The sequence below is a fragment of the Molothrus aeneus genome, chromosome 1 (genome assembly GCF_037042795.1).
Source record: "Molothrus aeneus isolate 106 chromosome 1, BPBGC_Maene_1.0, whole genome shotgun sequence".
Taxonomy (NCBI): Eukaryota; Metazoa; Chordata; class Aves; order Passeriformes; family Icteridae; genus Molothrus; species Molothrus aeneus.
This window is the reverse complement of record NC_089646.1, coordinates 58,749,483-58,763,455: the sequence shown is the minus strand read 5'-3', so window position 1 is coordinate 58,763,455 and position 13,973 is coordinate 58,749,483. Positions and strand designations below refer to the sequence as shown.

Here is a 13,973-nt window from a genome sequence, read left to right as displayed (position 1 = left end):
AGCAATAAAAAGAATGGACTTTTGGTGTGGGAGTCTCAAGGCAAGAGGAAGGAAAGGTCGTTATTTATTTTTTGCTTAGAAAAATCTCTGGTGGCTGTTGAAGTAGGAATGTTAATCAATAAAAAATGTACTGCCAGATGATTTTTTTGAAACATACCAACAAATAGGGCAAGTATTCCAGTAGCTCACAGGATTGCAAATGGGTGACCTATGTAATTCTAATTTGTAGAACCACACAGAATTCAGGTTACACACTGCCTTACAAATGCTATATGTTTCAAAGCCCAGATTTTTATGTTCTTGGGACTAAAAGACTAGGCATGTGATCCACCTGTTATACAGACCTCCTCTCTGCTTACTCCTGGCAAAACACCAGCACCAGAGCCATCTTCTTCTCTTAGCATTTTCTGTGTGACAGTGGTAGACTCACTGTTGTCTTGTCCAGTTTCCATGATAGCTAAATCTAAATAAAACAATCACTTATTAATGAGAGAGCAAAAGAAAACCTGCTCAGACAGATGCTACTAGTTTTATGAAAAAATAAATTATTCAGATTATGACTAGAATACATTCCAATGATTAATATTAGTCATTTTACAACTCTGAAAATTTTAAAAGAAAAGAAAAAAAAGAGAAAGGTGAGAGTAAAATTACAAAACATGTCTATTTTAATGTCCAGAACTGTATTGCATCATCCTGTTTTCCTCAGGCTCTAGTCTAATGGTTGCCTATTTTTCATCCATGTAACACAAAAAAATGAGAGTTAATTACAACAGGTACTATCTGAAGTATGTGTGGAGTTAAAATAACAACACTGTCTTTGGCCTTATTAATATATTTAGCTTTTTTTTTTTGTTTTCTAGGAGGGTCTTGAAGTTGTCCTAGCAATGGAGAACAGGATTCCTCACTGCATTATGCCTTGCTGTCATTGCTGTGCTGCCTACTCTTGCACCCAAAACACCCCACTGGTGCATTAGGCACATTCACATCCTTTGGAGGCAATAGAAGTAGTAAATAGTTGTTTATTCCTTGGCAGTATTCAGTTTTACTAAAAGGCTGTGCTTTACTGTACCAAGTCGTCAAATAAATATCCATCTTAGATCCCTTTTAAAGATGCCATGTGGTTTTAGAGCCAGCAGGAGGGTTTGCAGAGGTAGGACTCAAGGGGTGTCATGCTTCTCACCAACCTGAGCAGAATGAAGATGCTTTTTCTCCTTTCATTCCCTTTGCCTTACACTTGCATTTTTTTTTTTTAGTAGATTGTCACAGCAGCTCCTTAGGTCAGTTTCTTAGTTTTATCCAACTAATTTTTTCTTAAGATTTTAAAACATTAACTACAATTCTGTAACTGAAACTTCCACACTATAGAAGGTTAAATCCATTCTCTGCATGTTTAACAATGAGTCTGGGATAAACCCCTATATGGAGGGAGAAGTGAGAGATGTTTGAACAGTGGTTGTAGTTGCTACCACTTACCTTTGCTGCTATTAATAAATTGCAGTTTAACAGACTGCACTTTCAAAGACCAAATGTTTGATGTGCCAGTTCTTTTCTAGCACACGGGACGTCCAAAACCATAGAATTTTCTTTCCTGGCAGCACTCAAAATATGACAGTGGCTTTCCATACACAGGGAAATGACAGACTCAAAACCAGAGAATGTAAATGACCCCACCCACCCCCCCCCCCCCCCCAAAAAAAGCCCCAAAACTTGAGGCAGTGCCTTGTTCTTTTAATTTAGCTTCTGAGATTTCTTCTGATCTGTGATTTCCAGAGAAATCATTCTCTTCCAAATAAGCCAATATGGTTGGGGGGGCTTCCACTGGCTCAGCCAACGACTCTTCAGGCTAAAAAAAAATCCCAAAGAACGGTTTTAGAGTAAAGGCTTATCACATGTTTTAAAGGAAGAATCACTAGATTACCTTCCTCAAAGCACAGTAATCATAACTACCATATCTGTGAAGCAAACCATAATTCTGACAAAAAATAGAGTAGTACCTTTGGACTCCATTCCTCCAAAGCAAGGGATGTACACTCGAGCAACTCATAGAGAGGGAGGAAACCACAAGCAATATACACTTGTCAGAGACTGTATTTTGAGGTAGGACCTTTGGCTTGGTTCATTCCAGCTTGGCTCAGTATTGCTTTGCCTACTAAAGTGTCTTTATTTCAACCCATGAGTTTTCTGAGTTCTCTTCCAATTCTTTCCCCTCCCATTGGTGGGGCAATGAGGAAATGGCTGTATGGAGCTTAGTGGCCAGCTGGAATTGAATCACATCTTTCATAAGGAGGAATAAAAGCCAAAAAATTCTACTATTGCTGTGTGTAATTTTGAATAGTGCAGTAATTATGAAGATTCTTAAACAGAAGCTAAAAACAATAGCTAAAAGAATTGATATTTTTCTGGATAGAGAAGCTAGACATATTTCCTGAATGAGCTATAGTTTTATCCAAATGAGAAAAAGTCAAGACACAGTAAGATTTCCTGGATTAAATTTTGTGGTGTGATGTAAAATGCAGAGGAGTCACCAAGCACTGGGGTGATTTTGCTGCCATTTGGAAAAACCCTACCTGGCTGCAAAAATTCAGGAAAAGTGCAAATTCTGCATCCAGTGAGGAATTACCCACGTAGCAGTACCAGCTGGGGCCAGCTGCCTGTCTTTTGATCACTTGGAGAAAGATGAGAGAGGAAGGACTGCCTCAAGAAGGCTCAGAACTATCTTATCAATGTGTAGAAGATCTTCACAAGAGGGAGTAAAGAAGACAGAACCAGATCCTTCTCTGTAGCCAGTGAAGGGAAACGAGACAATGGACACACTTTGAAATACAAGAAATTCTTTTCTGACACATACAAGGCTATGTGTCAGAAAAAAACATCTATTGAAACAGAGAGGCTGTGGAGTCTCCATTCTTTAAGAAATCCAAAAACCAACTGGCACTAACAATCTGCTTACTGAGCAACGTGCTGTATTTGGCTCTGCTTTGAAAAGGGAATTGGAGAGGGCAATTTTCAAAGGTCCCTTTCAAACTCAACTAGTCTGTGATTCTGTGCAAAGCACAAGGCAGGCCAAAATGAGTCTGGTAAGCTATATGTAAAAGGCAAAAAAGTAATAAAATTTTATTCAAACACATCAGGAGCAGGAGGCTGGGTCAATAGTTAATAAAGTTACAAAAAGAGTGATCAGAGAATTTGAAGTCTATAATAGAAAAACATAAGGTGTTCTTCCATTCATGACCCTGGAAGAGCTAAAATTCCTGCAGTAAAATATTCTTAGGAAACTCAGCAGTGAATATGACTAAAACAGAAGTCTTTGTATGAAAAGGGTTGGAAACAGAGTAAGTGAATGACAAGACATCACAACCAAAAAGTATTTGCCCTTGGGTTCTGTAAGATTCAATAGTGAAATAGCTGAAGTGTGTACAATATCAGACAAATGTGAGCATAGTTTCTATGAAGACATTTCTCAGAAATCAACTGATTTCCTCTAAAGGAACCAATGAGAACTTATATTAAAAAAAAAAAAGAATGTTTGACAAAAGAAACATGGAAAGCTTCATTGTGAGGAATGGACGAGAATATTTAAGCCTTAATAAAACAAAAGTCTTAAGCCTTCATACCTTAATATTTAAGGTACAAAAAGTGAGGCAGACACAATGTGTTGGAAAACTCTAAAAATGGTAAGAAACAGCTGTTTACTCTGTTATCCAGTCAATTAACCACCAAATGAGAGCTGCAGTCAGCATGTTCAGAAGGGCAAGAAAAAGGTGCACGTCCTTCACAAAACATGTCATTAAGTTAGCTAAGGAATTATGCAGCAGGAATCAGAGGGTGGTAAAATCTCATGTGTTAAAAAAATCCCAAACAACAAGGAAAGAAATTCAAGGATGAATAACTCAGCTGATTTCCACTAACCACATATAGTCTTGGCACAAGCATTTCCTGAAATAAAAATTGGTGCAGAGTAAGAGTGTTCCAGGAAGTGTCATATGTATTTTCCTAATCTTGTATTACACTCTTCCCAAGATCTTGGGATCTCTTACCAAGATCTGGTTGCTGATTGTTATCAAATATACCAGATCTTTTATCTGCCACTGTGCCATCATTCTCATGGATGAGTGCACATTGTTCTGTAGGAGCCTTGGAAATTGCCAATTATGAAAGCTATTCATCAAATCCAGACCCCACCCTTTAAAAGAGTAATATTAAACCAGAGTTTTAAAGTAGATAAGTCAAATAAATTTACCCTTATTGGAAGATGAGAAGGTGCCAGAGCCTCTTGTGCCTCAGAACTGTCATGTTCTTGAATGCTGCCATTGCCACTGCTGTCCCCTGAAGCCTGTGCAAAACCAAATTATTGGGAAGAAGTTCATAAAAGTCAGGGAAAAAAGCATGATCTCCGAGGAATTGGCTATTTAAATGCAGAAAAATGCTCCTTTTTTTGGCTCGTGAAGCCTCAGTGTCATCATGATGTTAACTTATTTCAGTACTTACGGCATTCCATGAAAATGATCTTTCAGAAAAATAAAAGCCAAAGTTCATTTCTTGAAAGCTCTTTTAGACAAAACAAAATGATACTTTTTGAAAAAATAGGTTTGGGGGTTGTACAGTAAACAAAATCCACCCCACAGATTTAAGTATGATACAATGTTTCCAAGAAAAAAATCCACATTTAGTGTTATGAAAGATGTCAAATGGAAATTTACTTTGAAGTCTCTGAGGCACTGAAGTAGTGCTTATAAGGATACTTACATAAGGGTCATCATCTTCACAATGATCTTCAGTAGCCCTTGGGTCAGATTTGATTGTCAGATGTTGAATTGAGCCCTACATGGAACACCAAAACATTTCAAGGAAGTAATATTTTAAGTAGCATTTATGAAGGGGAGTGAGGGTGGAGGGGTGGGAATTAAATGAAGCAACAAAATTCGCCAAATTGCTTGGAAAATGGTCTAAAGTATAAAATTTCATGATAGTAATCCAAATTTAAGATATAAATATGTTCACAAATTTTTCTTTTGCAAAATGTAGAGCAAACGGAAGCTGCCAGAATATAATGACTGTCATGTCCCAATGACACTGTGATCACCACACTACATTGCTAGTGCCCCAGCTGAAGAATCTAGTCCTGGATTATGTCACACACGCTGTAAAAAATTCTGGTTTTTTAGGTAAGAAGTGCACTGCAGCTCCAGAAGTGTCATGTGAAAACCCTAAAAATTGAGACAAAGGATGGGAAAGGAATACCAATAAGTGACAAAGTGAGTCAGGAAGAAACCAGTTAAAAACTTTCCAGAATGGAAATAAAGGAGATGGATTTTCTGATATGAAATGTTTCTTTTTTCAGAGTCACAAACCATACTTCTCAGTCTGACCTGCTGAAGGAGCAGTAACAATTTCATTTAAAACATTTAACTATTTTTTCTGCAAAGTCTCAAGTGCTTTAAGAAATGTGGGGGATGTTTCCTTATTACAAGATCTCACATGATGCACAATAGGGCACAAAGATAGATATTCAAGTCAAGAACATGTTTCTATATAACACACAACCTAGAATATTTTAGAAAATAATAAAATTTTTGATTCTATCTTTAAAAATCCTCTAATTTATCTGCCTTTGAAGATTATGAAATTCATGTGCTTGGTGCCTTCTGAGTTTGCTGGACTTCTACAGCAATAGCTCTGTAATCTCAACATCCCATTTCTCTCAAAACTTGATGGGCAACTCAGATATTGAATGATGTCAGACTGACTGAACAGTTCACTGAAAAATCATACATGAAAGGAGGCACAACCAATTAAGCAGTCTCCTGGAAGTGATCTTTTTTTTTTCACAGTACATGTGAATCACATTTGGAGAACACATTTTTCTCCTCTTGCTCTAATCTGTGGCCCTGGATGATAAAGAAAGTAAAATGGAGAGCTCTAATGTTTCCCAAGTGTTACTGCTAGCCGATTCCTCCAACTAGGAAAATCATGGACCAGTCTGCATGAGAAGGGTGGTAGGTATGTGATATTTACTCCCTCTCTGGGTCTTATAGCTGCTGCTGCCTTCCCTGCGAAAACCGGTTTGCAGCATCTGGCATCATCACTGATTCAGCTATACTTGGCTGTTGTCTGGTTTCTACTTTTCTTTACAAGCATCAGGGCTAGATTTTCCTTTGGTTTCAATAAAACTGATGATAGTTATGTCCTTTTGTGTCTGACAACCAGAGCCTTAGACACATGAATTCCCATTAGCCAGAGCAAACCAACATCTGACATCTATTCATTTGCACAATCTGCTATGATTTGTTTCTGTTTCGGGCAATTAATGTAAACAGTTCATGGCATAGAAACTGAGAGTTTGAATGAGGTTCAAGCATTCAGTTTTTCTACTCAAAAGCAATTGTGACATATGATGCAAGAAAAAATAAAGGCACGGGAACCTAGACAAGTCACAATTAGTGCTAATGAAGCACTCAGAGCATTGGCTGAAATTTATGTACTCAATATAGCATACAGAACAGCCTGTTTCCGTGGAAATGCATTACAGTGTCATCCACCATGCATTTCTGTCATCATATTTACAGATTTATTAGTGGTCATCTCAGCAAGTGATCACCACATGTGTTTTCCAGGTGGGATAATGTCCTGGGTTGCAAGATGTGGGTGGGGGTGTGTATTCTATTGCCATCTGTTAGAGGTGGGGCAGTTATCTTCTGTTAATTGGGCAGTTTTTCTTTATCTCTTCCACAAAACAATCCTCCCTCTGGGGAGATACCTTCTGTAAATGGGCCATTGAGTCTCACTGCATGATTGATAAAATTACATCATCTTATTGTGACATGCTCCACCCAGGGGGAGGAGCCAAGCACTCCTACCGGCGTATAATCTGAGATTTGAAACAACAGAGTCAGCTCCCCTGGCTTCCCAGAGGAGCAGCTTTCTTCTCCTCTGCGTTCCCAGAGGAAGACCAGGCCCATCTACACCAACACTGGATCTTCAGAGCAAGACTACACCCTTCTACAGGATCCCTGCTCCAACAGAACCACATCTGTCACTCCAGGAGGACTGCAGCCACCATTTCAATTGGACTGCTACCAATACCCTGACCAACAGGGTGTCAGGTCATATTCTGACTCTGTCAGTGTTGTTTTGTATTACTGGCTTGTTTATTTTATTTTTTATTTTCTTCCCTAATAAAGAATTTATTCCTGCTCCCATATCTTTGCCTGAGAGCCCCTTAATTTCAAAACTCTAACAATTCAGAGGGAGGGGCTTTACATTTTTCATTTCAGGGGAAGTTCCTGCCTTCCTTAGCAGACACCTGTCTTTTTCAAACCAAGACAGATACCAAAGTGGTTTCCTTTTCTTGAATGTTTCTCAATCCTACTTAGTGGTCAAGCACTCACAATACTCCAGTCCTCCTATTTGCCTCAGAAAGGTAGCACCAACATGCAGTTTTCCTACATGTCACTTTCCACCCTTTATTTCCTGATAATCCATATAGTTCTGTGATTCTAGATGCTTAGACTAGTCAGACAAATGATAAAAGTACATTAAACTTGCTGCTTACCAAGTGGGGTTCCCAACCTGCCAGTACGCCTGAATTTTGGAAAGAACATCTTTACTCCCTAAAGAAAAGGATCTGCTCTGTTTTGTGCTGCTGCTTGACAAATTTAGAGGAGATATTAATCTCACAAAACACATTACAAGTTCTGAAGTACAGGAAATACAAAAATAAGACAGACAAAGTGTGACATTTTCCTTTCCATTTGACAGAATTGATCTCAGACATAGTGTCTGCTCTCAGTGGCTGAGAATTTCAGTCAGGATGCAGCAGAAAGGATGCTTGCACTCAATCTAAGAAGGCTTGGAAGCCTTGTAGTAGAGGTTTTGGTACATTCTATTTCCTAAAGCACCTGATAAGCTTCAAACAACAAATAAATTTTTAAAATACACCCTTATCTTCCAACTATCTTTAGGTTTGATGACATTGTTCTCCTTCTGATGTTGAATATGAATACCTAACTAATAAGAATTTAAATAATTGGCTTAATAGTAAAGTATTCTCAAAAATTAGGACAATTAATTCTCTAAAATCTTCCCTTCTTAGAAAGGCTATAAAAATTATGTCACATATTTACCTTGAAATTTCTAATATACAAACTGAAGATTTGGCTTAATATCTGGACTATTAATAAAATTCTGAGGCTCTCAGAACATTTGTATATTAAATCAGAGGTTATATAACTTCATTGTCCAAACCCTAGCTAGGTATGAAAAATACAAGCTGTATGATTTGACCCATACTTGGGATATAACCACATCAAGCAGGACTTCTTGGGTAGGGAGTACATGCATTAAACACCGAGGCATGTGGATTTATCAGACAGCACTTACTGTGAACTTTTCCAGTCCTGTGGCTCCTGCATTACCAACAAATATGCCAGAGCCAGATTCAAATTGCAAGGTTCGAGCAGGCCTTTGAAACTGAAGCCTCTGATACTCTTCACAGTCCATGAACAAAGCAATATCATTTCCCTCAACAGTCACTGTAAATTTATTCCACCTGTTAGTCATCATTGGCACTTTAAAGGAGGCAGCCTCTCGGGAGATATGGGATCCAGGCTCTGTGTAGTACATGATTATTCTCTGGGTGCTGTCATCAACTGGAGAAATCCTCAGTCCTAGGTAGATTGTCTTCTGGAAGGCATCTGTTATTGCAAAGAGCACTCCTCCACGATCACTGTTTGGTTTCACAGTAGCCACGATAGCGAAGTCTCTGTAGAAGGGCGATGGTATGATAGCACTGGTCAGCCGGCCAATGTTGGAATCGGGACCAAAGCTGTAAGCTGGGAACCCTCCATAGCCCGTGACAAAGTAGACAGAAGGAGGAAGAGGGACTCCTATTAACTCTGTGAGGTCAAGATGTCCTTTTGAGCCTCGTTCTGTACACGAGAAAAAAAGCGTTATTTGTCCTTGAGGTACACAGCCCATTTGATTCACATGATTTAAGAAAGGCCTGAAAAACTAAAATGCAGTGTTGTTCTACCAGAGACATACTTCTGATACTCCAGGCCACAGTCCAGGTAGTGCTTAAACACATCTAGTGTATGTACACACATCATTATTTGTCCTTTTACTGACAGAGATTACTCGTATGCTAAAGGAAGGCACATGTAAACATTTGGTGAAATTGAATGGCAAAAATTATTTCCTGCAACATATATTTACTTCAGCTGTCCATAAACTGCAAAAAATGCTGAATGTGCTTGCATAGTGAATTCAGTGGAAAACGAGCAGCATTTGATTTCTTAAATACATTGAGATACTTTTTTCTCAAAAAAACAGCAATATTTCTCTACAAACAGCATGGCACAGTTTCACAAAACACGATAAAATTTACAGTGGGTTTGCTTTATCCCTTGCAGTTACCTATTTCTACAACAGAGGTTAGATTTTATTTATGCGCTATTTTCACATTTACCTCCTAAATTGCACTGCCTATATAACAAATCCTGTTCAGCAACCAAAACTCAGTTTTGAAAGGAGAGTATTTACGCTTTGGCAAAAAGGCAGCATTATGTATCTCTGCCAAATCTCTGCCAAACATGCCCAGAGAGACAACTCCTACCAGGTAATGAAGAAGCAATGACAATATCTAAATATCTGCACCCAATTTTAACTAGAAATTTGGGGAGGCACACTCTAGCAACATCAGAAACACAACTACCAATTTTCTTCTTCTAAGAAGTAAAAGTAAGCAAGAAAAGAAAACATTTTTAATCATAATGACCAATTCAGATCTGAATCTATATAGACCTCTTTCAATTTTTAAATTTACTGTTACCTGTGACTATAACAGCTATATAGGCTGAATTAATCCAAATGGATCATTAATGGAAAAGGTGTGACAGTCCATCTGAACACCACAAGCAAAATGAACTGGAAAACTGCTTAAAATACCTGATTAAAATCAGGTAAAATAAAAGAATCTTACTCTTTGCTCTGTGAACTGGCAAGCTGGTTCTAATGAAAAGCTAGAGAGTTTATTGAGCTGCAATGTACTTCTGTTATTCATTGCTCATATGCAGTACCAGCCTGGAATATGCATGGCAAAGTGTCTTCCATTGTACTAGTGGCTTTGCAAAGAAATGGTAAAGTGTTCTTCCTCTGCCAAAGATGCTATAGCACAGTTGAAGTAAATCATAATTTATTTTATTCTCTGTAGTTTATAATCATAGAATCAAAAAATTTGGAAAAGACCTCCCAGATCATTGAGTCCAAATGTTAACCCAACCCCACCATGTTCACCACTAAACCATGTCCACAACTGCCACATCCACACCCCTTTTTAACACTTCCAAGGGGAGCTCATTAACTGAAAAAAAGGCTGATGTGCTTCATACAGAAACAATTGCCCTGAAATATTTTTGAAAGTATAGACATTTTGTTTAGAAAAACTAGCTCCTCATCCAGAAACCAAATCCCTTTGGCACTTTTAAATGCTTTGCCAGATAGATTTTTCACCCCCTTCCCAACAGCTTAAAAAGTGGATATACTTATTTTCTGGCCAAACACAGCTAACAATATTTTGATTGTGAGTCTAATATTGGGTCATGTTTCCTATTCACACATACAAACACATAAAGAAACCTGCACTACAAACAAAATACATAAGCCATTACACAAGGGTAAGAAGGTAAGGAAAACAGTGATCTTGAGGGATAATATAGGAACTATACACTGATACCAAAGCTACATCCAAAGAGTCATGGTAAAGTGACCAAGAAAGGAGATGGGCAATATCTAAGATGTTCAGCAATCAGGCTTGGACAGTAGGATGCATCCTCAGAGAGAAATCAATAAATACAACTGCAGTTTTCACATTTCCCATTCTCAAGGGAAGTTCTAGTGATTGGAAAGGAACCATTCATTCTCCCCACACAATGCGCAGAGCTGCAGTCTCGTTGCAGTTTCCCAGTCACTCACCCAACCGTAACAGACAGAGCCCCAAACACGAGCTCTTGCAGCCTCTGAGACAAACAAAACGTGTTTGCAAAAGGTGGCAGCAAAGACAGCAAAGAGTCAGGATTTTCATTCGACTAAAATAAGTCAGAAGGCCCAGGAAGAGTCTGCACTTCAGTTGAGGTTGGGGTAGAAGCTTGTACCTATCCACTGCAGAAAATCAAAATGGAACAAGAAGTGTCCAGCCAAATTCCATACTTACAGCTCATACCCAGCTCTTAATAGATTTATGAGGACCTAGAGACACAGTTAAAAGCAGAATTCAGACCTACAGCCACAGGTTTTCAATTATGCATGACAAAATAATGTGTCCCTAATGCTCCATTTATTAATGTTAGAATAAATATACTCTCTTATTCCCTTGCATAAATAGGTAAATGCCATGCTATTTTAAGTACCTGTAAGCCAGCAGAGAACTATGTTGCATCAGAACAGTTTTGTTTCAAACACTACTAAGGCACTGGATATTGGGGAGCATCCAGAATTCATCTAATTTATATCCATGTTTCCTAGACCTTGGGGACTGGAAGCTGTAGTACAGAAGCAGCTTTAACATTAGCTATATTTTAGCTCAACAAGCATAACCCTGTAAATTGGGATACTTTTATAATTTAGAGCTATGAGCTGTACTTTTAATTTGTTACTATTTGTTAGTGTATGTCATAGTTGGAATTGTTATGGAATTTGCTGATAGCTAGCCATTCCCACTGAGTAGCTTCAGGGACTGTTTGAGAAGCACCAATGTGTAGTAAAAATCATCTGGTAAGTCAGTATATGGAGTGTTTCAAGACTGCAGACTACAATAGTAGGGGTTAGGTTGTTGGGGTTTTTTTTTCTTTTATTCCAATTTTTGGATGTAATTACTTAGGGGGGAATTTCAAATCTGTGGGATCTAAAATGCTTTTTCAGTGCTTACAAGGGATTAAGTAGAGGAAAGAAAAAAACCCACCTGCCTAGACCCTATTACATTTGTTTTTGATGTTGAGGCACAAACACAATATTTATATATTATAAAAAGGAATGGAGGCAGAGAAAGGTCCACACTCATATAATTTAATTGTTACACTGTGACTTTTTGATTAGGAGCCTCCCTTCAGATGCAGTTTCTGGCACCCACAGCACCTGCCTCTGGACTGTGCATATGTGTTATGTCATCCTGGTTGCCTCCTCTTCATGTTTTCCCTCATGGAGCAGGGTAGCCCCAGTGCTAGGCCTGATGCAAAACCCTTGGATGATCAAGCTGCATAACGGAATCATAGAATTCTTTGGGTTGGAAAGGACCTTCAAAATCAAGTATTTCCAGCCCCTCTGCCATGGGCACGGACACCTGGACCAGGATGTTCAGAGCCCCATCCAACCTGACCTTGAACACTTCCAGGGATGAGGCATCCAAGGCTTCTCTGGGCAACCTGTGCCACTGCATCATCACCCTTCTAAGTAGGGAATATCTTCCTAACATCTAATCTAAACCTACCCTTCAGTTTATGTGTCTGACCACTACATGCCCTTGGGAAAAGTCCCTCTCCAGCTCTCTTGTAGGCCCCTTTAGGTACTGGAACTTGCTATAACGTCTCCTGAAAGCTTTCTCTTCTCCAGAGAAGATGCTATCAGGATGCTACATTAAAAGCTACTCTAGGAATCCAGCTACTAGAATCAAGAATTTTCTTAAATATTGTAATTTAAAACACGAGATTATTCACTGAGAGTAGGGTATTTGTATATCTTGTCTTCAAGAGCTCATATAAAACTTGGAATACACAGTCCCTGTTTCTAGCTGGTACACCACACTTCAACACAACTTAACTTCAAAGGTGGTATAAAACATACTGTCACACAGACTTTGGGAAACTACTACAACAGAGTCAAAGGCTACAGGGTTACAGATAAGGACACTGTTTGTCAGCCTACTTTTATCCACGGTTTCACCACTAGAAAATGGAAGCAGAGTTCAAAGGCAAGGCCCTCACCTCTGACACAGACAGAATTAGCCATCTCAGCCTAATTTTAAAATATGCAACTCCCATGTTCCAAGTCTGAAGAAAAGGGAGTATTGACAAGTCCTTTGAGCAAAACAACATGATAGGCAGTGGTATGGTCAGATCAACCCAAATCACACGGCTGCAAGACAAACACACTGCTGTTGTCTTCCTCGCTGTGAGAAGATGCTCGAGCTGGACTATCTCAACTATATGAATACAAAGACTGAAATTACAGATGTTTGTCGTATTTGGCCCCAACCACTTACACTTTAGCAGTAATATTCATTCAGCTGATATTTTAAGGACTGTCCCATTTAGGTTTTCTATTATGTTATTAGCTAGAAATGCCTGTTAAAAATTATTCAGGTATATCAGCTGGCACATTTAGCCCAATTCTGCTCCAGGTTAATGAACCATGATGGGTACATAAGGGTCAGAATAACATGCTCTAGTGTGTTGCTATTTGCTAAATATAAAAAAGTCAACCACCCTCTGCTAAGACTATGACAGCTGAGGACTCACTCAAGGGAGGCTTGGGTGGCTCCACACAGATGGGAGTGGGATGGGTGCTGGCTTTTGAATGAAATTATTATTATTTTCCCTTTGTTTCTAGCTTAACTTCACCTTGTTCTTCCTCCTGTTCCTCTTCGGACACTTTTATTTGAGCTGCCCTTGGCCCATACCTGTAAAACTCCATTCACTCCATGGTCGTTGACTCTCATCCTGTGTAAGAACAGCTCATTCCACTGCTGTCCACTGCTGCATGAGCCTTGCTGCAGCTCCTCTCCATGTTCATTTAAGGACATGAGATAAAAGTAGTATTCTACTGAGGCTTTCATAACCAAACCAGGCTCAGAGCAGCCAAGATCAGGCACTTCTCTTGTCTGTGAGCCAAGGTGACCTTGCCTCCCTGTCCTCTTCCCATCCAAATAATCATAACTCCAGGCTGTAAGCTCCCTTTCCAGCAGCATAAAGAAACCATCT

General features: G+C 39.0%; 1 protein-coding gene across 1 annotated transcript in view; it reads right to left on the bottom strand.

Annotated features, from left to right (window-relative positions):
• COL15A1 (collagen type XV alpha 1 chain) overlaps nt 1-13,973 on the bottom strand; it is a 116,733-nt gene that overhangs the window by 69,818 nt on the left and 32,942 nt on the right. The window contains exons 3-7 of the mRNA XM_066571677.1: nt 8,383-8,930; nt 4,750-4,824; nt 4,244-4,336; nt 1,723-1,846; nt 345-463 (exon numbers count right to left, since the gene is read on the bottom strand). Of these exons, the coding sequence (XP_066427774.1) occupies nt 345-463; nt 1,723-1,846; nt 4,244-4,336; nt 4,750-4,824; nt 8,383-8,930 (959 nt within the window). The remainder of the gene's footprint in view (nt 1-344; nt 464-1,722; nt 1,847-4,243; nt 4,337-4,749; nt 4,825-8,382; nt 8,931-13,973) is intronic.